The 24987-nt window shown below is 43.8% G+C and overlaps 1 protein-coding gene across 1 annotated transcript in view; it reads right to left on the reverse strand.

Moving 5' to 3' along the window:
* The window catches only part of OBSCN (obscurin, cytoskeletal calmodulin and titin-interacting RhoGEF), a 319253-nt gene that overhangs the window by 196911 nt on the left and 97355 nt on the right, over positions 1 to 24987 (reverse strand). Inside the window, exons 35-42 of the mRNA XM_069095842.1 lie at positions 24443 to 24709; positions 22425 to 22691; positions 20625 to 20891; positions 18962 to 19234; positions 12848 to 13114; positions 9792 to 10058; positions 6874 to 7146; positions 2672 to 2938 (exon numbers count right to left, since the gene is read on the reverse strand). Of these exons, the coding sequence (XP_068951943.1) occupies positions 2672 to 2938; positions 6874 to 7146; positions 9792 to 10058; positions 12848 to 13114; positions 18962 to 19234; positions 20625 to 20891; positions 22425 to 22691; positions 24443 to 24709 (2148 nt within the window). The remainder of the gene's footprint in view (positions 1 to 2671; positions 2939 to 6873; positions 7147 to 9791; positions 10059 to 12847; positions 13115 to 18961; positions 19235 to 20624; positions 20892 to 22424; positions 22692 to 24442; positions 24710 to 24987) is intronic.

Consider the following 24987-nt stretch of genomic DNA (forward strand, 5'->3'; position numbering starts at 1 on the left):
TAGATAGATAGATAGATAGATAGATAGATAGATAGATAGATAGATAGGTAGGTAGATAGACAGACAGACAGACAGATAGACAGATAGATGATAGATAAATAAAAATAACAGGTCCTAGTCTTGATGCTGCCCATGCTTTGCTGGATGACCCCTGGGTAAGTTATGAGCCTATTTCCTCACCTTCCTAATGAAGAGGTCTAACTAGTAGATAATATCTGAGGTGCCTTCTAGCTACTATTGTCTGTGAGTCTATAAGACATAGCTGAGGGCAAGCTTGTGACAGGTTATGGGTCTGGCTCACAGTGAAGGACAAGAGAAAGCATGGAGAATGAGTAAAAAATATGTTTTGGGTTATGGGATCAGGGTATATTACAAAGTACTGAAGATGTGACCTAATTAAACCTGTAACATGCCATACATGGGAAAGTGAAAAAAAACAATCACAGTATTAAAAGACTGGGTATTCAAAGATGATTGCCCAGCACAGGGAACCTTGAGTGGTTGCAGAGAAGAGGGCTGAAGTCAGTGCCTTGTGAGACACACTCCTTTAGGGGACTGGGGAAAAAGGAAGACCAAGAAGAAATTTTCTTGGAGGTAGGATGAGAAACAGAAGAGAATGGTGCCATGGAAGGAAGGAGTATGTAGAAGCAAAGGGAAGTGAACAGAGGCAAATGCAGCAACATAGTCAGAGAGAATGAGGAGTGAAAAAAAAAAAGGTTGCTAGATTGGACAATTAGGAAGTCTATGATGTTAGAAAGCGTGCTTCAGCAGAGGAGTAGAGATGGAGACTAGAGTGCAAGGAGGTGGAGAAGAGAACAGCAAGATTTAGAGTTGGAAGGAATCTTAAGAGTCATCCATTTCTTTTTTTTTTTTTATTAAAGCAATCGGGGTTAAGTAACTTGCTCAAGGTTACACAGCCAGTTATTTCTGGGTGTGGTACTAAGTATCTGAACCCGGATTTGATCCCCAGGTCATCCCAACACTGGAGCCGGTGCTCTTACTCACTGAGCCACCTGGATGCCTGTAATGGGAATGCAGATTTGGAAGATCTTCCCTGCCCCTAGGCTAAAGTGCACCTGAAGCCTGGGGTGGGAGGCTTGTTTTTCAGTAGATACTTCTTGATTGGCCAGTGAGTCAATAAGGTTGTTACATTCTCTGAGCCAGGAGAAGGCTATATAAGCCCTGATGTGTAGCTTTGTTTTGGGGGCTCACTTTGAGAAGTGTTCTGTGATTTGATCTGTATTCTGGGAAGCCATTGTCCAGGGCCCCCCCGGCTTTGAAAAACCCAGATGTTGAGGGCCAGATGTTGATTTGGTATGGATGTAATGGTTGGACAGTTTGAAATCTGTCTATTAGATCTGTTTCTGTCTTGATACTTCTGCCTGTATACTTTGAAGTTCGGGGTGCTGACCTTTTTCCCCTGAATGAGGTAAACGAAATATGTTTGACTGATTAAAGTAAGCTTGTTAACCCATTTTGAGTTGCTTTCCTTTAACAAAGCAGATCCAAGAACCTGTGGTGGAAGCAACCCTGAGGACGCTTGGGGTGCTTGCTGCTACAATGCCCCTAAGCAATTGGGGTTAAGTAACTTGCTCAAGGTTACACGGCCAGGTGTTTCTGGGTAGGTAATAAGTGTCTGAGCCCAGATTAGATCCACATGTTATCCCAACACTGGAGCTGGTGCTCTTACTCGCTGTGCTACCTGGCTACCCCAGGAGTCATCCATTTCGATCTCTTAATATTGGAGACTCAGAGAGGTTAAGTGACTTGCCCAGGGTCTCATGAGTAGTACATGACAGAGGCAGGATTTGAACCCATGCCTTCTGGCTCCAAATAAATGACTAAGTGGAGAGACTGAGTAAAGAAGTTGAATGTGAAAGGGAAATAATAATGATAATGAGAAGAAGGATGACAGTGAGGGATAACATAGCTTTAAAGTTTATAAAGTGCCATAAAAACAAGGTGTCTCAAAAATCTTAGAGTAGATTTTAGCCAGCTTTTGAGACACCTTGTCTATCATGCCATTCAATCTTCATACATAGTCCTGAGAAGTAGGTGCTATTATTATACCCATTTTACAAGTAAGAAAACTGAGGCTGAGAACAGTCGGGTTTGACTCATCCATGGTTACACAGCAAAAGATAAGTTTATAACTTGAGGGAGGTAGTAGGGTCAGAAGCAAGTTTTTTGAAGCTAGAAGAGACTGGACCCTGTTTATGAGCAGAGGAGAAAAGACTTAGGCAGGGAGGGACCAAAGATGAAAGAATTAAGAGATGACAGATGGAGTGAGATCATAGGTTCCAGGGACTGAGAGCTGTATGGAACTGTGGAGATCCTCAGGTCCAGCCTTTTCACTTCATAGAAACTGAGGCCCACAAAGATTAAGTGACTTAGCTTTTATGTACAAGTCCACAAAGGGATTAATAGCAGAGCTGGGATTCATACTCAAGTCTTTAGACGTCATACATATCCTGTTTCTCTACATTATGACTTCATCCATGTCATTGATTAAAGGCAGTGTAGATAACTGAGAGCTGTTATCTATAAATGACTGGGATCTTTGGACTAGAGGAAGTAACTATCTACCTAGCCGAGACCTTGATAAATAGACTGATCAGTCTACAGGGTCCACGCTTTCCCCAGTGCCCTGTTGGCCCCATAGGAACCTCACCTTCAATCCTGACAATTGAACTGGTCCGGGCTTTGCCAAATTCACACTCATAGCGCCCACCATCTTGTTCTCCGACACTGGTGATAACCAGCCGGGCTTCACAGCCTTCACGGCTGATTTGGCACTTGGCTGAGGGTCGTAGGGCCTTCCCATCCTTGGTCCAGCGCACTGGGTTGTCTGGGATTGTGGTCTCACAGCAGAGGGTCAGAGTCTCCCCTGTGGTAACTGTAGCATCAGTAAGCTCCCGGGAAAATTCAAAGGGTTTCTCTGTGAAGAAAAGGGAGAAATCATCTTAAAATAACTGGACTGACCACATGCGGCCTGTGATCTTCAGAGAGGTCATGGAATTGAAAAGATAGAGCTAATCAATCCTACCTCAACCCCTTAGTCTCTAGATGTTCTTGGGAAAGTCCCTGTCCATTTCTGTACCTGGATTTCCCTATTTGTAGATCATCTCACAAGGTTAGTGAGACAATAGAGTGAAACTGTTGGGAGAAGTGTCTATGGAGAACACCTTAGAACAGTGATATTGAGGTCAACACACATACATTCAGTACCTGTCTGGACTAGTTAGCGTCACATGCTAAAAACAAAACAAAAAAAACCCCTCAGTTTCCAAAATTCACACTAACCCAGATCATAGCCCCCCCTTCCCCCAAGAGCTTTGGCCCTACTTATAGACTGAGTCCTTAACCCTGATGGCAGACTGAACCTGTCCATACACCTTGGGAAGGTTATAGTTGCTGTCAGTCGTTGCTGTCCTGTCTGACTCTTTGTGACCCCATTTGGGGTTTTCTTGGTAAAGATACTGGGGTGGTTGGCCATTTCCTTCTCCTTGGGCAGCGCTTGTCCTTAGTTGGGGGTGGGAGTGGTCCAGAGCACACCCCAACTTACTCTCTTTCATTCCTCAGGTCAAATCAGGTTAAAATGTACATTCAAGGTCATCTTGTAGAAATGACTGAAAAAGGCTGTCTCATCCTATTTCCCCTTTGGTGTGGGTAAGGAGGTAAGTAAGCCTTTCTTGAATTGATTGTAAACATTGTAACACCTCAGCAGAAGTTAGTTTTGGGGAAGAAAGTATTCCACACAAGGGAATCTTTCAGATAGCTGGTGATTACTTCTAAGTGCCCACATTATTTTTATTACACCCAAAGGGTCCAGGGCCTTATCTTAAACACAGCAGAAAACATAATTTACTACCATCCTCATTATTATTCTAACTTAGACTTCTAGTCATTGAGTCACAATTGTGAAAGCATAAAGACCCCCTCAGGGCCCACTATCAAAGGCTGGTTAAATTATTTCCATCCAAGGGGGGCACTCAGACTTAAATAAGACAGTACCTAGCCTTGAGGAGTTTTTACTTTCTACTGGCTGGGGCCTGGGGGTGGGCTTACCACCGATACACCAGCTACCATTTATATAGCATTTTAAGGTTTGTAACACATTCTCTCATTTTTATCCTCACAACAAACCTAGGAGGTAGGTCCTATTATTAATCCCATTTTACAGATGAGGAAACTGAGGATAGGAAATATTAAAGTGGCTTGTCCAGTATTACATAGCTAATCAATGCCTACAGCGGGATTAAAACTCAGATCTTGACTCCACATCCAGACTTTTTCATCTTCTCTCCTGTTCTTCCATTTTCATCCTTAAATGCCTTTGGCTAGTTAGGTCTCTCACCGAGATTTTTTTTTTTTGAGGGGGAAGGCAGAACAATTGGGGTTAAGTGACTTTCCCAAGGTCACACGCTAGTAAGTGTTAAGTGTCTGAGGCCTGAGGTCACATTTGAACTCAGGTCCTCCTGACTCCAGGGCCCATGCTCTATTCACTGCACCACCTAGCCACCCCTCCATGGAGATTTTTCTTAAAACTGATTTTTCTCTCCAATAATTTTTATTTTTTTGGTAATATTGCTCATAATCTTCCACAATCTTTCTTCATAAGAGTTCATAAACAAGTTTTTATTCTAAACTAGTATCACCACTAGCCACGCCATGTCTCTATTTTTAGCAAGTAAATCAAGTTTTTGCCATGATTAAGTTGATTTTTAGGTTTCATTAGTTTATTACGAAAATTGACATATTCATTAAACTTCTGTGTAAACTTCTATAATCGGTGTCAGAATCCTTCATCCATTTCTCATTTTCAACATCAGTAATTTGTCTAAACAAGTCAAGTTGGAGTTGCTTAAATTACACCATGTCTTTTTCTCATTTTGTGTTAATTTTCATCTTTGCTTTAACTTACTGCACAGAGGTGGTTTAAGAATGGATCCTCCAGGGGCGGCCAGATAGCACAGCGAGTAAGAGCACTGGCCCCAGAGTCGGGATGACCTGGGGATCTAATCTGGGCTCAGATACTTAGCACCCACCCAGAAATAACTGGCTGTGTAACCTTGAGCAAGTTACTTAACCCCAATTGCTTAAAAAAAAAAGAATGGCTCCTCCATCAGCAGTAATATATTTCCTATATTTTAAAATAGAGTTAACTTCATTTTTTGATGTTATTCAGTGCCTATCATGTCCAAACCTTTCATTTCTTCTGTATAAAGGTATTCATGATCTACAGGTGTGAGGCTTCTGTGCAGTGACCAGCCTCTCTCATTCCTTAGCCCTGAACCATATTTTCCAGCACATTTTTCATGCTTCTTAACTCTGTCCATGTTAAAGTCAGCAAGCTTTAAAGAATATGTTTATTTAATTTGTTGACATATATATGCCAATGTAGTTAATACATTGATAAATCTAATTTAATCTCTCAAGTTCTTCATAGGATTTCTCCCCTTTTTTGTTTTCTATAATAAATGTCAGCACAAAAACTGCAATTCTTTTCAAGGTGGTCTTTTTGCAAGTTCCTATCATGAGCACTGCAATACCAAATGGCTAGATATCTCAGGACATGATATTGCTTGTTTCCTTTGTACACACAATAGCACCGACTCCTCCAACTCTTGTATTTGTCCCTCCGGGGAAAACCTGTTTGCCATCCTTCCACTTTGGCTACAGTCTAGTCTTCTGCCTCTGTAACAGTGAGTATGTCAAGACTGACTTGATTCAGTTTCTGGGATAACAGGATCACAGGTCTAGAGCTGAAAAGGAGCCCAGACATCAGCTAATTCACCCCTCTCAATTAACAGATGAAACTGAGGCTGATAACAGCTAGCATTTTATATTGCAAATTTTGCAATTGCAAAGCATTTTATAAAAAATCACCTCCTTGGATCCTCACAACAACCTTGGGAAGCAGGTGTTATTATTATCCCCATTTTACAGATGAGGAAACTGAGGCAAACAGAGGTTAGTGACTTGCCTAAGTCACACAGCCAGTGTCTGAGGCTGCATTTGAACTCAGAATCCAGCGCTCTGTGCACTATTGGAACCACCTAGCTGCTCATAGAGGACAGGTGACTTGCGCATGTCACTACTTACAGTAGTGGGAGAGCTAGTCTGAATTCAGGTCCCTTAGCTCCAAATTCAGTGGACAAGCCAAGTGACCTTTCTGTGGCACCATGTTGTCTCCCGGCACAGAGATTATTCCTCCGGCCCAGTTTCTACTCATTGGTCAGAGTACAAGAAGCCCATGTACAGAGTACCAACAGCAAAGTTAAACTTTACAAACAGCCTAAAAACTACGTGATTCTTTACCTCCTCTGCCACTGTCACTATGCTGGGGACCACTCAGACTTCGGTCTCAGCTAAAGCCCCACCTTCTACAAGGCTTTCCCGTCACCCTCAATGATAATGTCTTTCCTTTGAGATTATCTCCAATTTAACCTCTCTATAGCTTGTTTGCGGCTCTCCTCCTCCCTTAGACTGTGAGTTCCCACAGCAAAGATTATTTTTGTCTTTCTTTGTATCCTTAGTGTTTGACACTGTGCCTGACACATGTAATTAATGCTTGTTGACTTGACTTATTTCATGGGTTCCCATGGCCAAAGAATCACTAAATGGCCAGGCTATGGGTGATGAGCCTCCCCATACTGTGCTAGGTTGGTCCTGAAAAAAGAAATCAGTATAATCTATTTCCAGGACTGGCATATTCTAGGCATAGCTAAAAAAAATGCCAGTCTCAGGGCAGCCTGGCCTGATACAGCTCAGAGCTATCTGAGGTAAGGGAAAGAAGATATGAAGTGGAGTATCCACTGAGAAGGAATGGTTCACAGTAAACACCAGGGTTGGTCCCCAAGGATGACCTACCTGTGACTCTCAGGGCAGCAGACGTCCTCTGGTCACCTGCCTCAAAGTGGATTGTACCTGAGTCCTTGATGGCAAGCTGCTTCACAGTCAGCATGTGGTAGCCCCCCGGCTGCACCTCGATATCATTGAGTTCATTTGTGTGGAGCGGGGTTTTATCCAGAAACCACTGAACAGGACTGTAGTCAGCAGGAGAGATCCGGCATCGAAATGTGGCTGAGGATCCTTCTGAAACTTCCACATCTTCCAGGTCCTCAGTGATGAGGACTTTTTGTCCTAAAATAATAATGAAGATGATAATCATTATAATAACAATAATAATTTCTATTATGCTTAAATTTTATAAAGTAACTCTTTGACATAGGTAGGAGGTATTATTCCCATTTTATAGATAAGGAGACAGTTTCAGGAAGTGAAATGAAATGGCCACAATCCCAAATCTGGGATTTGAACCCAAGTATTCAGACTCCAAGTCTGGTCTTTCTGCTATACCAAAGTGGCCTGGTGGGGCCATGAGCACCATTCCTGGGGCATGGGCAGTGGACGGCAGGATATGCGAGGTGAAGACTCTCCAGTCTGTGAAATTCTCTATCAGCCTGCTTCAAGCAGGATAGGCACAAGACTTCCTGGAGGAGGTGAACCTTGAGGAGGGTTCTGTGAGAGATGAGGTCTGGAGTGCACAGATACACACTTGTCTGCCTTCTAAGCATACCCAAGGGCTGTATTTTTAAGTCAAGGTCCAGAAATCCAATTTCTCTTCTTAGATACCATCCTTTCAATTTTTTCACTTATCATATTCTCTCTTCCCTCATGAAGACCTTTAATCAGCAGTAGTGAAGAAAATTGTAACTGTGCCCCAAGGTTTTCAGAGGGTTGTTTTTTTCATCTGTGATTTAATAAACCTTAGTAATACTAGCTAGTGATAAATGATCATTTGTCTCTGTGTGAATCCCTACAGGTAGACAGCAGCTGGTCTGCAAGGACAGCGTCAGGAGAGCTAAGGCCCAAAAGGAGGATTTTCCTTTGTCTTTTTAGATAATACATGCACAGTCATGTTAATCATATTTCCACATTAGTCATGCTGTAAAAGAAGAATCAGTAAGCAAGGGGAAAACCACGAAAAAGAAAAAAGCAAAGTGAAAATTATATGCTCTGCTCTGCATTCAGACTCCATAGTTCTTTTTCTGGATGTGGACTGCATTTTCCATCAGGAGTCTTTTGGAATTGTCTTGGATCATTGTATTGCTGAGAAGAGCTACGTCTATCAGAGCTGATCATGGCACAATGTTTCTGTTGATGCATACATAATGTCCTCCTGGTTCTGTTTATTTCACTAAGAATCAGGTCATGTAAGTCTTTCCAGATTTTTCTGAAATCTACCTGCTCATCGTTTCTTATAGAACAAAGAGTATTCCATTACAATCATATTCCACACCTTGTTCAGCCATTTCCCAATGATGGGCATCCCCACAATCACCAATTTTCTTGGCCACCATAAAAAGAGTTGCTATAAATATTTTTGTACATATGGGTCCTTTTCCCTTGTTTCTGATCTCTTTGGGATATAGACCTAGTAGTGGTTTTGCTGGATCAGTTTTATAGCCCTTTGGGCATAGTTCCAAATTGCTCTCCAGAATGGTTGGATCAGTTCACAACTCCACCAACAATGCATTAGTGTTCCAATTTTCCCACATATTCTCCAACATTTATCATTTTCCCAAAAGAAGGATTTTTCTTTCACCTGTGCTGAGGGTAAGAGGAGCAGCAAAGAAGAGTCACCAGGGCCACCTCCAAGGTGGACAAGATGATGATAATGGAAGTGAGGGAGAAGGACAAACTACTCAAAAATCCTTGGAGGTTTCTTCCAACTCTAAGAATCTATGGCTTTGCATCATCCAAACATATATAGATTTACTCACTGTAAATTATACATTTCAGAGAGGTACTAGGCATAGAGGGAGAACACTGGATTTATAGATAGAAAGTCTGGCCTCAAGTCCCAGGCCTTCCATTCACTACTTAGGGGATCTCAGGCTACTTCTCTGCCTTCCCAGAGTCCCTGTTTTCTCATCTGCAAAGTGAAGTTGGACAAGGTCATCTCTCAGGTCCCTTCCACTTCCAAATCCTGTAACAACTGAGGTCACTTCTCCCAATTGTAATACCTAAGAGGATTCACAGCTTTGTAATTTTACATACACACATGTGTATGCATACATACACATATATCCTGCACATATATGTGCACATATACATGGGGCCATGTGTATGTGAGCCTTATCAAGACCCATGACTTCAGATGCCTATACGTGTATGTATGTGTATGTGAGCATATGTGTATATACATATGTAAACACATATATGTATATATGTATGTGTATATGTGAATGCGAGCTGCTAAGATCCACGGTCTCGGATTCCTATATGTGTGTATATATACACACACGTATATGTATGTGTATATATCCTTGACTTCCATTATCATATATGTGTGAATTTATATATATACACATATGTGTGATATGTGTGTGCGCACATACCTATATGGATACATACACATATCCCATAATCAATGAGTCCTATAGCCCCAGATGTCTGCATGTATGTGTGCTTGCATTATAAATACCTATCCATACACGCGTGAACATGTATGTGTGTACAGATACATGTATGTGCCTATAACAAGACCCATGGCCTCAGATGCCTGTATGTGTATTATGCACACACATGTGCATTGTATATGCATGTAAATACACATATATACCTCTGTGTATATATGTATGTATTTATGTGTGTGAATGACATAGTAAAGCCCAGGGTACCATGCAAGTGAGCCCAGAATTTCCCTGAATCTGTTCTGGAAAAGAGGCCATGTCTTGAAGGGCCTCTGGGCAACCAGCAGCATGTTTCCCTGCGGTTCTCACCTTGCACCACAAGTTGAGCCTGGGACTGGGCATCCCCAATGTCACAGGTATAAATGTCACTGTCTCCTTTCTCCAGGGTGGAGATGGTGAGTTTCAGGGCCGTGCCTGCCTGGCTGAGCACATGCTTCTTGGTGGCCCGCAGCTCCGCGATACCCTTCCTCCACGTCACAGTTGCTGCTGGCTTCTCTGTCTCACACTCAAATACCGCCGTTCCCTTCTCCTCACCCTTCACATCTGTCAGTTCCTTGGTGAAGCGGTTGGGTTTTTCTGGGAAATGAGAGGACCAAATGAAATTCTAAGGGGACTCAATTACATTTTTCTCCCTTTACCTGCTCCTTGATCCTTCTATACCTACCAGTACCTAGGAAGAGGTTTCAGAGAATTCATTCAAAGGATCATAGGAGCTAGAGGCCTTGGAGATCATCTAGTCAACCCCCTCACTTTTTTTATTTTTTTAAATTTATTTATTTCAGTTTCCAACATTCATATCCAGAAGATTTTGAGTTCCAAATTTCTCCCCATTTCTCCCCCACCCCCCAACTCAAGATGGCAAGCATACTGATTATCCCTTCCCCCAGTCTGCCCTCTCTTATATCCCCCCTCACCCCCTTACTCCTTACTTTCTTGCAGGACAAGATGGATTTCTATACCCCATTGCCTGTATATCTTATTTCCCATCAACCCCCTCATTTTACAGGTAAAGGAATTTGAGCCCATAAAGGTAGCCACAAAGTGATACAGTGGATAGAACCCTGGTCCTGGAGTCAAGAAGAACTGAGTATAAATCCTGCCTCAGACACTTATGTAGTTGGTGACCCTGGGCAAGTCACTTAATGTCTCTAAGTCTGAGCTTCCTCATCTATAAAATGGGGATAAAAATCTTGTGCTGCCTCATAGGCTGCCTTATAAGGACAGCACTTTGTGAACTTTAAAGCATTATGAAGATGGGAGTTGTCATTAGGGGCAGAAACTCAATAAAACAAAGCTCAGGCAAGGTCTAAATCCTCTCCCTTGGGCAGCTCCCTCCACTCAGCCAGGCCATCTGAGAAAGAAAGTACTTTATGCCAGAGGCATAACCCCTATAAAGAGAAACAAGGGAAAACTAGATAGACAAGACCCAGAAACAATCGAAGCCAGAAGTCCAATGTCTGATAAACCTAAGAATAGAAACTACTAGGGAGGCTGGGAGGAAAGGGTTCCTATTCTAGAAGAATGTCATAGGAAATGTGCCCCCAGAGTTACTAAGCTCCACATACCCTTTGACCTAGACGTTCTCCAAAAAGATCAGAGAAAAACTCCTAAGTACAAAGATATTTATAGTAGCTCTTTTTGTGATGGAAAAGAACTGGAAACTAGAAGGTGTCCATCATTTGGAGAATACCTGAGTAAATTATAGTATGCGACTATAATGGAATACTATTGTGCCATAAGAAATGACTTAGACACAACACATATATGTGTGTATGTTTATATATAATACTGTGTTTCCCCGATAATAAGACCTATCCCTAAAATAAGCCCTCCCCTTACTGTGTAAGATTCCTCTAAAATAAGCCCTCCCCCGAAAATAAGCCCTATTGAGATTGCTACTGTAGTGAAGGTGATCCCCTGTGCTACACGCTACATTACGGTACCCTCTGTATGCACCGTCCCCCCCGGGGTGAAACGCACGCCGCGCTCCAAGCCGCATTCAATCAGAGCTGCAGCAGTGAGCGTGTCATCCTCTTCTTCCCCAGTGATTTGCTTATTGAATAAAGGTACATTTTTTTGTTCACATTTACCTGTTTATTAAAATTGCTGTCAATGTTCATTAAAATAAGCCCTCCCCTGAAAATAAGCCCTCTGGTGTTTTTCTGTCCAAAAAAAAAAATAAGACAGTGTCTTATTATTGGGGAAACACGGTATATATGAAGTCAGGGATGTATGTACACACATATGTGATAAGGTAAGACAAGGATATAGACACATATGTATATGTATGACATGCATGTGTATGACCAAAAGGGGAGACTTTTATGAACTCATAAGCAGTGATATAAATAGAACCAGGAGAACCACTCATATGATAACAATACCATTGTACAAACAGTCAGCTTTGAATGACTTAAACACTCTGGTTGGTACAGTGATTGGCTACGAATCCAGAAGCCCAGGAATGAAGCCCGCCACCTGACAGAACAAGACATTTTTGGATATGGCCAATGTAGGAGTTCATTTTGCTTACTATGCCTATTGGTTACAAGGGTTTTCTGGTTTTGGGCAGGAAGTAGATAGATGTGGGAGGGAAGAAAAATAGATTTTTTCTAATGTGATCTTTCATATTTAGGTTGCATATCCTTCCTCTTGGTAAAGAGGCTTACCTGTATCACTGCTGGACTCAATTGCTACGTCAGTTGGTCTTATATAACTGTCTTTTTCTGAAAAAATCTTCTGAACTGAATGACTATTCCCCCAAATTTTCATATGCAAAGTAGAATAGACAAAGGATGATAGGGAAAAATGCAAATCCTAGGTAAGTTCAGCTGGTTTTTTAATATAGATAATAAATTGACATGTTACTTTCAAAATCATCCACTAAACCCCCTCCAGTTCTCTTCTAAGCATTGAAAATGCTTCAGTGACAGTCTTTCCATTCTCTCTTTTGCATGTATGTGTGACCTTATCACTAGCTCCTCTCTCTCCTCGAATTTCCCCTCCTGATTAAAAACAAACAAACAAAGAAACATGCTGGAAAAAATAACCAGAGTGGAGCAAAATTGTTTTATTTTTTTTTACAAAGGAAAATCCAGTGGGAGCGAGGAGGCAGGGATAGATGGAGTGTATCAGATTGCAGGGTCAAAACAAAAGAGGTCAATAAAACATTATTTTTATTTTTAAAAATTTTGCAAGGCAATGAGGGTTAATTGACTTGCCTAGGATCACACAGCTAGTTAGCATCAAGTGTGAGGCTGAATTTGAACTCAGGTCCTCTTGACTCCAGGGCCTACACTCACCTAGCTGCCCTTAAAACGTTTAAAGAGAGAAGAAAAAACTATCCAACAATCTTGAGTACATACCTTCTACCCGGAGGGTGGCTTTGCTCTTTGAGGTCTCAGTCTCACATGTGTACTCGCCAGAGTCCTTGAGGGTGGCTGCACGGATGACAAGAATGGCCTGGGAGCCTTCGCAGCGTAGGTCGTATCTAGGGCCCTTTCTGATTGCTTTGCCATCCTTCGACCACCTCACGGTGGCACCTGCCTTGGAGAGTTCACAGCTTAGGGTGACATCCTCCCCAGCTGGTGCCCTCTGGTCCTCCAGGGGCTTGGTGATGGATGCTGGCTTCTCTGCAGGAGACAGGGTTGGGGTGTGGGAAGGAAGAAAAGCAGAAACTAGAGGTGAGACCTAGCCATGGTCTTCCTGTTGTGTGAAGCTTCCTAACTCTGCATTCAGAAAAGATGGTAGGGGAAAGGGGGGGGCCTCTGACTTACCTAAGCTTAGATACACCTGACCTTGTCACCCTACCTTTAAGTCCTACCATGGCTTCTTAATGCCAAGAGGATAAAATATCAATCTATTAGCCTGTCATTTAACACCTTCTAGAAATCTGGTTCCAACTTACCTTTCTAGACTTACTGCACATTATTTCCTTTCATGTACTGCAGGTGCTGGGCAAAGCAGATGACTAGCTAGTCCTCAGTCTCATCTTATCTGCTCCAGCATCTATGAATTTGCCCAGGCTGTTTCTTCCACCTGCGGTACACTCTCTTCTCCTCTCTTCCTGTGGGTTCCTTCCCTTCCTTCAAGGCTCAGTTCATAGGCAGTACCTATTAGGAATCCTCTCCTCTTTCCAGCTGAAAGTAATCTCTCCCCCAAATTCTCCTAGACCATATTATCTGGATTTTTCCTCTGCTACCTTGTAATATAAACATATATGCATATATTATATATACACATTCATATAGATATATGTACATATGTAGTCATGCATAGGCACATAAATATATCTATACATATTTCTGTACATGTATGTATAGATAGATCTATTTCTATACATAGTTATATTCTACATACGTATATGTACACTCTACTGGTATGTGTATATGTAATACGTAATATTAGAACTCAGTTCTGTGCTTATAAATATGCGTATCTAGCTAGAGATACATATATGTATCAGTATATTAACCATATATTAAATATATGTATCGATGTATGTATCTCTGCCTAGATACGCATATTTATAAGCACAGAACTGAGTGAATAGGGTCCAATAAGGGTCAGGCTCCTACTAAGTGTCTGCTGAACTGAATTAAGTATGCCAGGGAATCATGCTTCTGCTGGCTGAGGTGTAGCAGGTATGGACAGATAGGCCGAGAGCCTCTGCCTTCGCCCATCGCTCAGTGAGGGATGAAGGGAATTCTCTAAGCTACTGAATCAGGATCTTCTTCCCTTCCTTGGCAATGAGTTGTCTACAATGTCATATTCCACTAGTCATTCGGGGTACAAGAAACTACCTCCCGCTAATATGAGGGATCTCAAGGTACGGTCTGGGATGTGCCCTTGTTATAGAATTCAGCTTTACTCTGACCCAGATCAGAGCCTAGAACACAGACAGATCTCAAAGACCAATCAAAAATCCAGTCTCCTCAAATAACAGATGAGGAAAGAGAAGCCCACTGAGAAGTGATTGCCCAAGGTGGCACAATTAGTTCAAGAAGTGGGACTCCTGATTTCTGGTAAAGTTCTTTGTCTTTCCTGGATTCCCAAGAAGTGGGGTCTTTTTCCCATCTCCACCTTGCTTCTGCCCCTCAGCTAGCTAGACCCTTCCTGCTCTGCTCCTTTGGAGCTTATTGTGACTCAAGTCTAAGTATAACTTCCAGGTTCAGGCTAAATCTGCCCTCTGGGAAGTTCCCCCAAACCCAGAGAAGATGCTTTTCCTTCCTCCAAGCAGGAGACTCTTTCCTTAGCTCCCAAACCATATCATCCAACTCCTGCCTTAACTAGCCGATCATTGGTTGTTGTCTGCCTCTGAGCCTCTTGCCTTGAATCGCCGAGAGGTTGCCATGTTTTTCACCTCTCCCTCATCATTTTATCCCCAAACCACAAAGAATGACACAAGCTCAGAGCTGGAAGTGGTCTGAGGGGCTCTTTAGGCCAAGCTCTGTCTGAAAAGGGTCGCCAAACATCTCAAGCAAGCAGTCACTCCAACCTCACTCAGACTCTGAGATCCATGACTCCTTTGTGTGAGGTATTCCACCCGACAAAGCAGATGACAGCCTTGCCATACCTGACCATCTTGTTCAGCTTCTCCCCACATCCTCCCGAGTCTGACACAAAGTCCACCCAGCACGCTGCAAGCCTTCCCTTCTTTTTCTGGACAAAGTGAAAAATCCCCAAGCCTGGGGATGCCACCAAATGCCTTTCCCTCTTGTCTGAATTACTTGATAGAAAGTGGTGAAGGGATTATGAAATGTGCAGGAAGAAGAAGGATAAATCTGAGCAGGAGATCAGCATCAGGTAGGCCCAGGGTCACTGACCAAAGAGCCCCGAGGCATCCAAGGTGGGCTGGGGGGGAGGGGCAACCAAGGACTCCTGAATACCAGATAGAGAGGCTAACTGAGACTTAGCTCCCTGCTCTGAGGAAGGTCCTTAAATAGCTCCTGTTCATCAAGTCTGGAAAATTCATGGGATCAGAGAATTGAGAGTTGGACCAGCTCTTAGCCCAACCCCTTCGTTTACTGAAGAGGCATATGTGACCCAGGGAGGGCCAAAGAACTGCCAGGAAATCAGATCATGCCTACGCAGACACTTCCATTTTCAACCTGGTGGTTTACCTTCTTAATTAGATTTACTTTCTAATTAGAGGATTAGCACGCCCCAAACTTTTCTTTAAAGAACAAAATCAAGGGCATAAACACAACACAATTCATTGTTTTTAGGAAAACTACTCTGATGTGCTAATGGATAGATTAAATGGGTGATTAAGAACAAAAGTGTTAATAAACACCACTCCTAGGAGCTCAGAGAACCATTCATCTGCACCCCAGCCCCGTCCCCCTTCCTTCACTGACATAGGTGCTATCTCTGACAAGCAACCTTGGCATAGACACAGGGGATGAGACTAAACTCCTTACTAGACTCTGGGCAGCTTGCCCCTGGTGGTCTATGCATCCCAGGCAGGGTGAACCCCAGGAGAGATAGGAGCAAGAAACTGAGAGTCAGGACTTACATGAACTGCTGCAGAGTAAAGTAAGCAGAACAAGAAGCCTTTCCCAGCCCCTCTCAATTCTAGGGTCTTCCCTCGGCTAATTATTTCCTATTTATCCTGTATATAGTTTGTTTACACTTATTTGTTTGTTTGTTATTTTCTCTGTTAGACTGTAAGCTCCTTGAGGGCAGGGCCTGTCTTTTGCCTCTTATTCTTTTCTTTTTGCTTTTTGGAGGGCAGGGAAATTGGGGTTAAGTGATTTGCCCAAATTCACACAGCTAGTAAGTGTTAAGTGTCTGAGGTCGATTTGAACTCAGGTCTTCCTGACTCCAGGACTTGTGCTCTATTCACTGCACCACCTAGCCACCCCCTTTGTTTCTTTATATCCCCAGTGCTTTCCACAGCACCTGGCAGATCAAAGACACTGAAATTTTTATTGATTGACTTGAATCAGGAAAACAACCTACCCCAGTGACTACAACAACAGAAATGGTAAAGACAGTAAAACAAAAAAAAAAAAAACAAAAACCTGAACTCTGTGTAATTATAGCGGCCCCAAGTAAGAAGTGATAAAGTCAATCTCCCTTCTTTGCCAAAGCGCCAAAGCTCAGGACTAGGGATGTGGAGTCCCATGTATATTGTTAATTTAGTGGTTAGTTTTGCTTTTTTTCTCTTTTAATTTTTTATTCATTTTTATGAAGGATAGCTACTTGCTTGGGTAGGGGAGGGACGTATTCAGAAGCGAAGATGCTATTAAAAATAAAAGACCAATATAATTTAAAATGAAAGAAAAAATAAATTTGGAGCCATAACAACAAAGAGTAATGATGCTGTAGAGGGCGTCATCACAATAGACCCTTTGTGCTCAGTTCCTTTAAAGCCTCTTGTGACTCATTTCTATGTATAGCCCCCAGGTTCGGGCCAAATCTCTCTCTGGCAGCTAGGCTGGTGCAGTTGATAGAGCTCCAGGACTGGAGTCAGGAAGATCCGGGTTCAAACTGTCCTCAGACACTTACTAGCTGTGTGACTCTGGGCAAGTCACTTAGCCCTGTCTGACTAAGCTTTCTTATCTGTAAAAGGAGCTGGAAAAGGAAATGGCAAATCATTCCAGTTTCTTTACCAAAAAAATTGCAAATGCAGTTATGAAGAGCCAGACATGGCTGAAACTGAACATTATCAGACCAAATCTGCCCTCTGGCAAGATCCTTGAGACCCACAGAAGACATCATTGGTTGTGTTTGGTGTGGGATACAGTAGTATATGCATCCCAGGCAGGGCAGTATAGTGGTTGGAACAATGAACGGAGAGTCAGGATTTCTAAGAACTGATGCAGAATTAAGTAAGCAGAGCAAGAAACCCACATAATCGTCACAATAATAAAGGCAGGGTAGAGAGCTCACTCAAGAGTCGTGATGTTTGCATAGCTAGCCCCTGAAGGTTTGCAATGACAGAATGATGGGTGTCCTCACTGTGATTCTTCTCTACCCACAGTGGCCTGGGACAGGGCTTTGGGGGGTCAACCTTGCAGCCCAAGCCCACGGGGCAACCAGGATGGTAATGTGGGAATGTGACAGAAAGCATCACCCTGTGAATCATCATTTACTGGTCCTAGATGGCCATTTGCCAATTTGTGGGCTTAGGGAATGAACATTCTCTTGTGAATTATTTACAGGAAGGACAAACGGTGGTTGCAAGATTAGTACTTGTCTTATTTGACCTGAATACTCAATTAATTAAAAAACAAAACCAACATCAATTAAACACCTACTGTGTTCAAGGGCTTAGACTCAGCACTAGGTTGGGATATAAAAAATGAAACAAGGCAGAGTTGCTGCTCTCAAGGAGTTTACACTCTAATAGGCCATTTTTAGCCCAGTGGTGCCTTCTATATTTTTCAAACTTCTTCAGTTATACCGTGTTTCCCCTATAATAAGACCTATCCCGAAAATAAGCCCTCCCCTTACTGTGTAAGATTCCTCTAAAATAAGCCCTCCCCCGAAAATAAGCCCTATTGAGATTGCTACTGTAGCGAAGGTGATCCCCTGCGCTACACGCTACATTACGGTACCCTCTGTATGCACCGTCCCCCCCGGGGTGAAACGCACGCCGCGCTCCAAGCCGCATTCAATCAGAGCTGCAGCAGTGAGCATGTCATCCTGTTCTTCCCCAGTGATTTGTTTATTGAATAAAGGTACATTTTTTGGTTCACATTTACCTGTTTATTAAAATTCCTGTCAATGTTCATTAAAATAAGCCCTCCCCTGAAAATAAGCCCTCTGGTGTTTTTCTGTCCAAAAAAAAATAATAAGACAGTGTCTTATTATCGGGGAAACATGGTAATTGTCTCATCAGGAGTTTCAAACCCAGGACAATCAGAGACCTGAGAGAGCTTACTCTCTTTTATTTTCGACGGTATCTGCTGTAGTGGATAGGACACTGGGCTTGGAGTCAGAGGATAGGGTTTCTTAGCTGGGTAAATCACTTCACCTCTCTGTACCTTATCTGAAAAATGAGGGAGTTGGAATTGAGGGCCTCTAAGGTCCCTTTCAGCTTTAAATTTGTATAATTCTATGATCCTGGGGGGTGGGGAGGGGACATAACACATTCTTAGATAATTTTGCTGCCCAGGAGAATGGCATAGGAGCCATTCTGGAGTTCAGAGCTCTAGGAAAATTTGAGGAGGGAGGTGAGATGGGTGGAAGGCCGACTGCAGGGTTTTCACAGTGCAGAGGCTCCCAAACATCCATCCTCCCATAGCCCAGCCCCAGCCTCCAGCCCAGCTGCCTCAAGAGCCTCACACAATCCCTGGGCTTGAACCGTGCAGTATAAACTTATACCTGAGAATGACTCAAACATCAGAGGCACAAATTCATGGCTGAAAGGGTAGAGGGAGGGAGGGGTGGTGAAGGAAGAGAGGGGAGAAAGAAAAGGAAGGAACAGAACAAAACAGGAAAAGCCTCTACAATAGGACCCCCTGTCCTACCTTTGATGATCAGGGAGGCTTTAGACGTGAGATCACGGACAGTGAACACCACCTCGCCAGCATCTGTCATTGCTGCATCTCGGAGTGTGAGGGTGTATTTCCGGCCTTGGCACGAGGCCCGGAAGCGGCCAGAGCTGCCCACCTCTTTCCCATTGATCGTCCAAGTGCCCACATCACCAGCACTCTGGTGGGACAGGATGCACTCCAGGGTGCAACTCTCTCCCTCTTGCACCTCTGTGGTTTTCAATCTCTTGGTGATGCCAATGTGCAGCTCTGGTGGAACAAGGTGAGAAGACAAGATTCTGATGAAAACAGTGCCAGTACCCATCTAGGATCAGACTAGATCTCCTTTGCTCTCCCTCCTGAGCACTTGGAAATATTCAGTCTCTTTGAGAGACTCATAGGATTCTAAGCTCATTGAGCAGAGACACCAATTTCATTTCACGGAGTGGAAAACTGAGGTCCAAAGAGTGATTTACTTAAAACCATCCAAGGAGCAGAGCCAGGATTTAAATCCAGATGGTCTGATTCCCAATCCAACGTTCCTTCTACTACACCTAAAACATCAAACATATAGAACATAGCACACAGAACATGCCCAAAGACATATCAATTTCACATGTTAATTGTAAAGAATGCTTGTTCTTTGTGAAAGCAGACCTGACAGGGTTTCTTCTTCATAATGGCAATGGCTCACATATCTATAGTACTTTAATGTTTACAAAGTGAAAGGGCTCTGGATTTAAAGGCAAGGATCCTGGATTCAAATCCCAGTGCAGTTACACATTACTTGTATGACCTTGGAACAAGTTTTTGTTGTTGTTGAGTCGTTTTCGGTTGTGTCCAACTCTTCCTGAACGCTTTTGGGGTTTTCTTGGCAAAGATACTAGTTTGCCATTTCCTTCTCCAGCTCAGTTTCCAGATGAGGAAACTGAGGCAAACAGTTAAGTGACTTGTCCAAGGTCATATAGCTAGTAAGTATCTGAGGAGGGGATTTGAACTCAGGTCTTCCTGGCTCCAGGCATTCTAGCCTCTGTGCCACCTAATTTTCATCATCTGTAAAATAAGGGGATTGGACTAAACTAGATGGCTACTGAAGTCCCTTCCAGCTCTAAATCTGTGATTCTATGACCCCACTGTGAGGCAGAGACTGCAAATGTTACTAGCGCCATCTTTATAGGATTTAAAAGTTGGGAGGAACCTTAGAGATAATCTGGTCCACGTCTTTCATTTTACAATAAGGAAACTTCAAGAGCCAGAGACAGAAAATGACCAACTTTAGTGGTGCCAAACTCAAATAAAAGGAAACTCCTGCAGGTGGCATATTGACTAGAAAACCACAAATTAACATTAACTATGTTGCATTATATTTTTATTTGTTTTGTTAAATATTTTCATCTGGTTGGAGATGCAATGACTTGGGGGCCATCCATTCCTGAGTTTGACACCTCTGAGTCCTACTCAACACATATCTTAGGGTGAAGACACAAACTTGGGTCTTTTGATTCTCTTAGAGCTTCTGTCTGTTCTTTAGGACACCCTCATGAGGTTGGAAGAACAGGCAATGTCCTCTCTGTTTTACAGATGAGGAGACCAAGACTCAGATTCTGAGCTCATGACTTGAACTCGGATCTTCTGACAACCTTCACATGAGGCCACTTACCATGCACACTGACTTGGGAGCGGGTCAGGTCAGTGCCGATGTCGCAGGTGTAGAGCCCAGCATCGTCCTGGCAGAGGTCATGTACCACAAGACCCCGGGTACGGTCGGTGTGCAGGATATCATATTTGTCACTGGGGCCCAGCTCCACACCATCCTTCTTCCAGATGGCTTGGGCCTTGGGGTGGGAGACCTCACATTCCAGAGCCAGCCTGCCCTTCTCTTCACCTGCCATGTCATCCAGAGGCTTGAGGAACACCACAGGCTTCTCTGAAGGGTCAGAAAGAGGGTACGTGTCAAGCACTTGCTGCCCTTTCAGAAACTAGTTAGTCATTTACCTTCTAATCTGAATCATAAACTCTGCTCCCTATTCCCTCCTTATCCACAAAAGGATTTTCCTGGTTCTCAGAAATAGTGGGGTCAGAGATCAAAGGAGGAGGATATTCAAGGCTTTCCCACCCCCATCCCCCCTTGAATCCAGCCTTTCTGCTCCGGCCAGCCTGGCTCCCTCAACAGTCTCCCACTATGACTTGCTTTGTCCCCAAACTCTTGTTCAAACTATCCCTGACATTCCCACCACCAGCCCCTACTCTTACTACCTCTGCCTCACTAATCCATTATAGCAGCCCCAATTTCCATTGTGTTTTAAGGCTGATGAAACAATTTCTTAACAGATGAGGAAACTGAGGCTCAGAGAGGGAAAGGTACCTACCCAGAGTCATAGAGCTAGTAAGTGGTGGAGCCAGGACTCAAACCCAGGTCCTCTGAGAGTGGATAGTGGAGAGAACCCTTGACTTGTTGTGAGGAAGTTCTGAGTTCAAATCCTGACTTTGACACTTAATGGCTGTGCGACCTTGAACTTCAGTTTCCTCTTCTATAAAATGGGCCAGAATCATAGCTCCTACCTCACAGGGTTGTTATGTCAAATGAGATCTTAAAGAGCTATGTAAATGTCAATCATTATCACATCACAGCTGTGTCAGATTTAGAATAATGGCTAAGTCTTGCATATCACTTTACATATGTTACATCATCTAATTTGATCTAATTTGTGAGGGGGTAGGTGCTATTATTATGCCCATTTTACAAATAAGGAGGCTGAGGCTAAGGGAGTTTATATGACTTTACAGCCAAGAAATGTCCAAGGCAGGACTTTCTTTATAACTGTTTTAGATGGCTCCCTTAGATATACACCAAGTCTTTCCCTGTTTTTGCTGCTAGCCCTGCCTACCCCAGTACTAGGCACACAGCAGGTATCGAATAGTTGTGGACCTCACATCTTGAATAAGGGGTCAGGTCGTTTTGTGAGCAGTAAAGGAGTTTTACAGTCAGATATATTTGAAAATGACTTGCAAGTCTGACTGTCCTTTGGGAAGCCTGAGAAAGCCCAGGGAAGGGGAACTCCAAGGTTCTAGACTGAAATGATGAGATTTCTCTCCAGTCTGGGGACACACAGGCTGAGAGCAGTATTGGATCTGAACTTGGAATTTCTGAAGGGGATGAAGAGGCTCTCAAACCCAGGCTGCCCTCCCCCCTGCAACCAGGAGGCCCCTCACTCTGCTGAGAGGGCACCTGGGCTAGGAAGAGAACCCAGTTCTCTAGAATGAGGGCTTGGAGAAATTCTTGGGGGGTGCCTCCCTAATAGCTCAGCCAAGTGGCGGTCATTGACCATCCTTGCCCCTTGAAGACCCTCTTCTCCCTCAAAGGGATCCAGGGGCCACACCAGAAATAGCGTTCTAAAGAGAACCCCAGGCTATTTGGTCAGAAGGCAGTCACCCTCTCTACCCACACGCCCCTTCTCACCTTTCACTGTCAGCTGGGCTGACTGGGACACCTTGGCTGACTTGAGACTCACAGTGCCTGTGTCTGCCAGGCTCACACGCTTAAGCACTAGCGTATAGCAACTTCCCGTGTGGGAGATTTCATGAAAGCTGTCATTATAGAGCAGAGTCCCATTCAGCAGCCATTCCACCTCCTCATCCTCATGAGACAGCTCGCAGGAGAAGCTGGCACTGCCCTCCTCCGTGGCCTCCACGTCCTGAAGGGGCTGTGTCACTGCTACTTCACGGGCTGCTCGGGGGCAGGGAAGACACATGGAAGAGACTCAGGAGCCAAGTAAGTATAAATAGGGAGGGGGCAGAGATCACAATTTGTAGATGGCCCTCAAGCCTCTCTCAGAGCCCTCCCTGAGGCCTCACTGTGCTCAGGAGATAAGCCTGGGGGGGTCTTTGCAGCCTTGCTAATTAAATGTGGTACCTGGTGATGATGGACAAAGAAGTGGTGGCAGAGTAGACAGAGAACCACGCTGGAAATCAGACTCTTACTGACTGTGTAACCCTAGACAAGTCACTTAACCTCAATGGCCTCACCTATAAAATGCAGAGCTGGGATTTAAGGATCCCATAAGGTCCCTCCTAGCTCTTAACATTCTGTGGTTCTGCGACCTCAAGTCTTTTACCTGAGGACCAATCAGGCTAAGTTCAGACACTCATCACCAGGTTGGCTTCAGAGTGATGGATTTTGGGGACCAGGGTAATTCTTGAAGATGCTGCCATGTGATATGCAATAGTGATGGGAGAGGCCACACTAACACAGGTCACCCGTATGCCTAAGCTTATGGTTAAAGTAACATACCAACATCCCAGAATCAACTGACGGCCACACCCATACCCTGGAGGAAGGAGGGGCTCCAAAAGAGAGGAGGAAAGCACTGGAGGCCTCTTTCCCAAATGTTTTAGAGCAAGGGAGGAAGAGGTTAAGTTATTAGCTATTCCTGCTCTCTGGCCCTCCTGACAGATAGTGTGACAAACCCATACTTACCTATCTACCTATTTACAAGGAATAAGCTCTCAGGGGACCTGTGCCCAGTACTCTCCTTATACTGGAGAAGAAGCAATAGACCCTAAACCCATCTGCTCATCCCCAGGCTGACATAAGAGAGTCTTAACAAAATTATTATTTAGAAAGCTACCCAATTCCTAAATAGATAGGGTGTAGGGCTGGTACCAGACAGAACGAAAGTCAACAAAAACAGGCAGAAGATACAGGGACTGCCATGGTCCAGCCTCCATGCCTCATTTCAGAGAAAGGGACCAGGAATCATTCTAAAAATCAAGTCTTCTCTTGCCACCTGGCAGAGAGGTGGTGGACTATATGTGTGGAATGGTATATACATTTACAGATAAGGACAAAGTGTTAAACTAAACTTAATTGTCACAATGGAAGGTTCTATTGGGGATGGTGTGGGAAAAGGAGGAGCCAAGGGAAAATAACATGGATGTTAAAAAGAAAAGGAAATCTATCAATAAAATATCTTAAAAATTAAAAAAAAAAAGAAGCTAGGAATCCAGTAGGCCAAGGAACGAGAAAACACAGAACCTCATCAGAAAAATAAGTTGGACCAAAAAATCCCTGGGTGCTTCAAGTCACAACTTGTTCCATGCAAGGAATCAGCAGCCCATGGTAGGAGTGGAGAGAGGGTTACTCCATACCGAGCTTAAGGCAACAAGCAGCCATGAGCCTGGACAAATGACTTTTGCTGACGCTGGCAAATGCTTATTCAGATATTGGTGGGACTCTACTAGCCTGATCTATAGTCAGGGATGTGCCCAAAAGGCTGTTGCCTCCCATATATAGACACTGTACAATTACGCGAGGACATCAGCACAGTCTAGATGGCCACCCTCCTCCAGGTTTCAGGATGGCAGAGGTGGGAAGTGGTCAAGACGGTTTGATTTCTGTGCCAAACTCCCCAGGTAAAACAGGGCATGTGGTCGACGGACAGTTTCCTCAGCCCACCCTGCCCCCACCAAATGCCATACCTTCCACAGTGACCGTGGCGCTGCTGTCAGCGTTGCCGGCCTGGCACCGGTAGACACCGGCATCAGCAGGCGTGAGTTTCAGGATGCGTAACTCTGCCATGTGATTCTCCAACTTCATCTTGTATTTTTCAGAGGGCTCGAGAAGACTGTCACCCTTGTACCACTGCACTGCCTTGGGAGCAGGCTTGAAATCACAAGATAGGACCACAGATTGCTTCTCCCGGCCAGTCTTGTCCTCCATCTTCCGGATCAGCAGCACAGGGATGTCTGAAAGACAGACCAGCATAGAAATAAAGATGGCCCAGCCACCAACAGGCTGGACCCTGGCTCCCACCTCCCCTTCTGGTATGGGGGAGAAAATCCACCAGGACAATTGTGACAAATCATTGGAGCTCTTGGATCTTCCATTTTCCCATATGTAATACAGTGTACTGTCCTTTCCAGGCCTCCATTAATGTCATTCCCAAACTCTCCTTGGGACCTAGAGGTGACCCTGCGTTCTTGAAAACTATGCCAGAGGAACATACATTCTAGCAGTTTTTACC

This window comes from Petaurus breviceps, unplaced genomic scaffold (genome assembly GCF_028583685.1).
Source record: "Petaurus breviceps papuanus isolate PSGF00001 unplaced genomic scaffold, PetGlider_PUasm1.0 227, whole genome shotgun sequence".
NCBI lineage: Eukaryota > Metazoa > Chordata > Mammalia > Diprotodontia > Petauridae > Petaurus > Petaurus breviceps.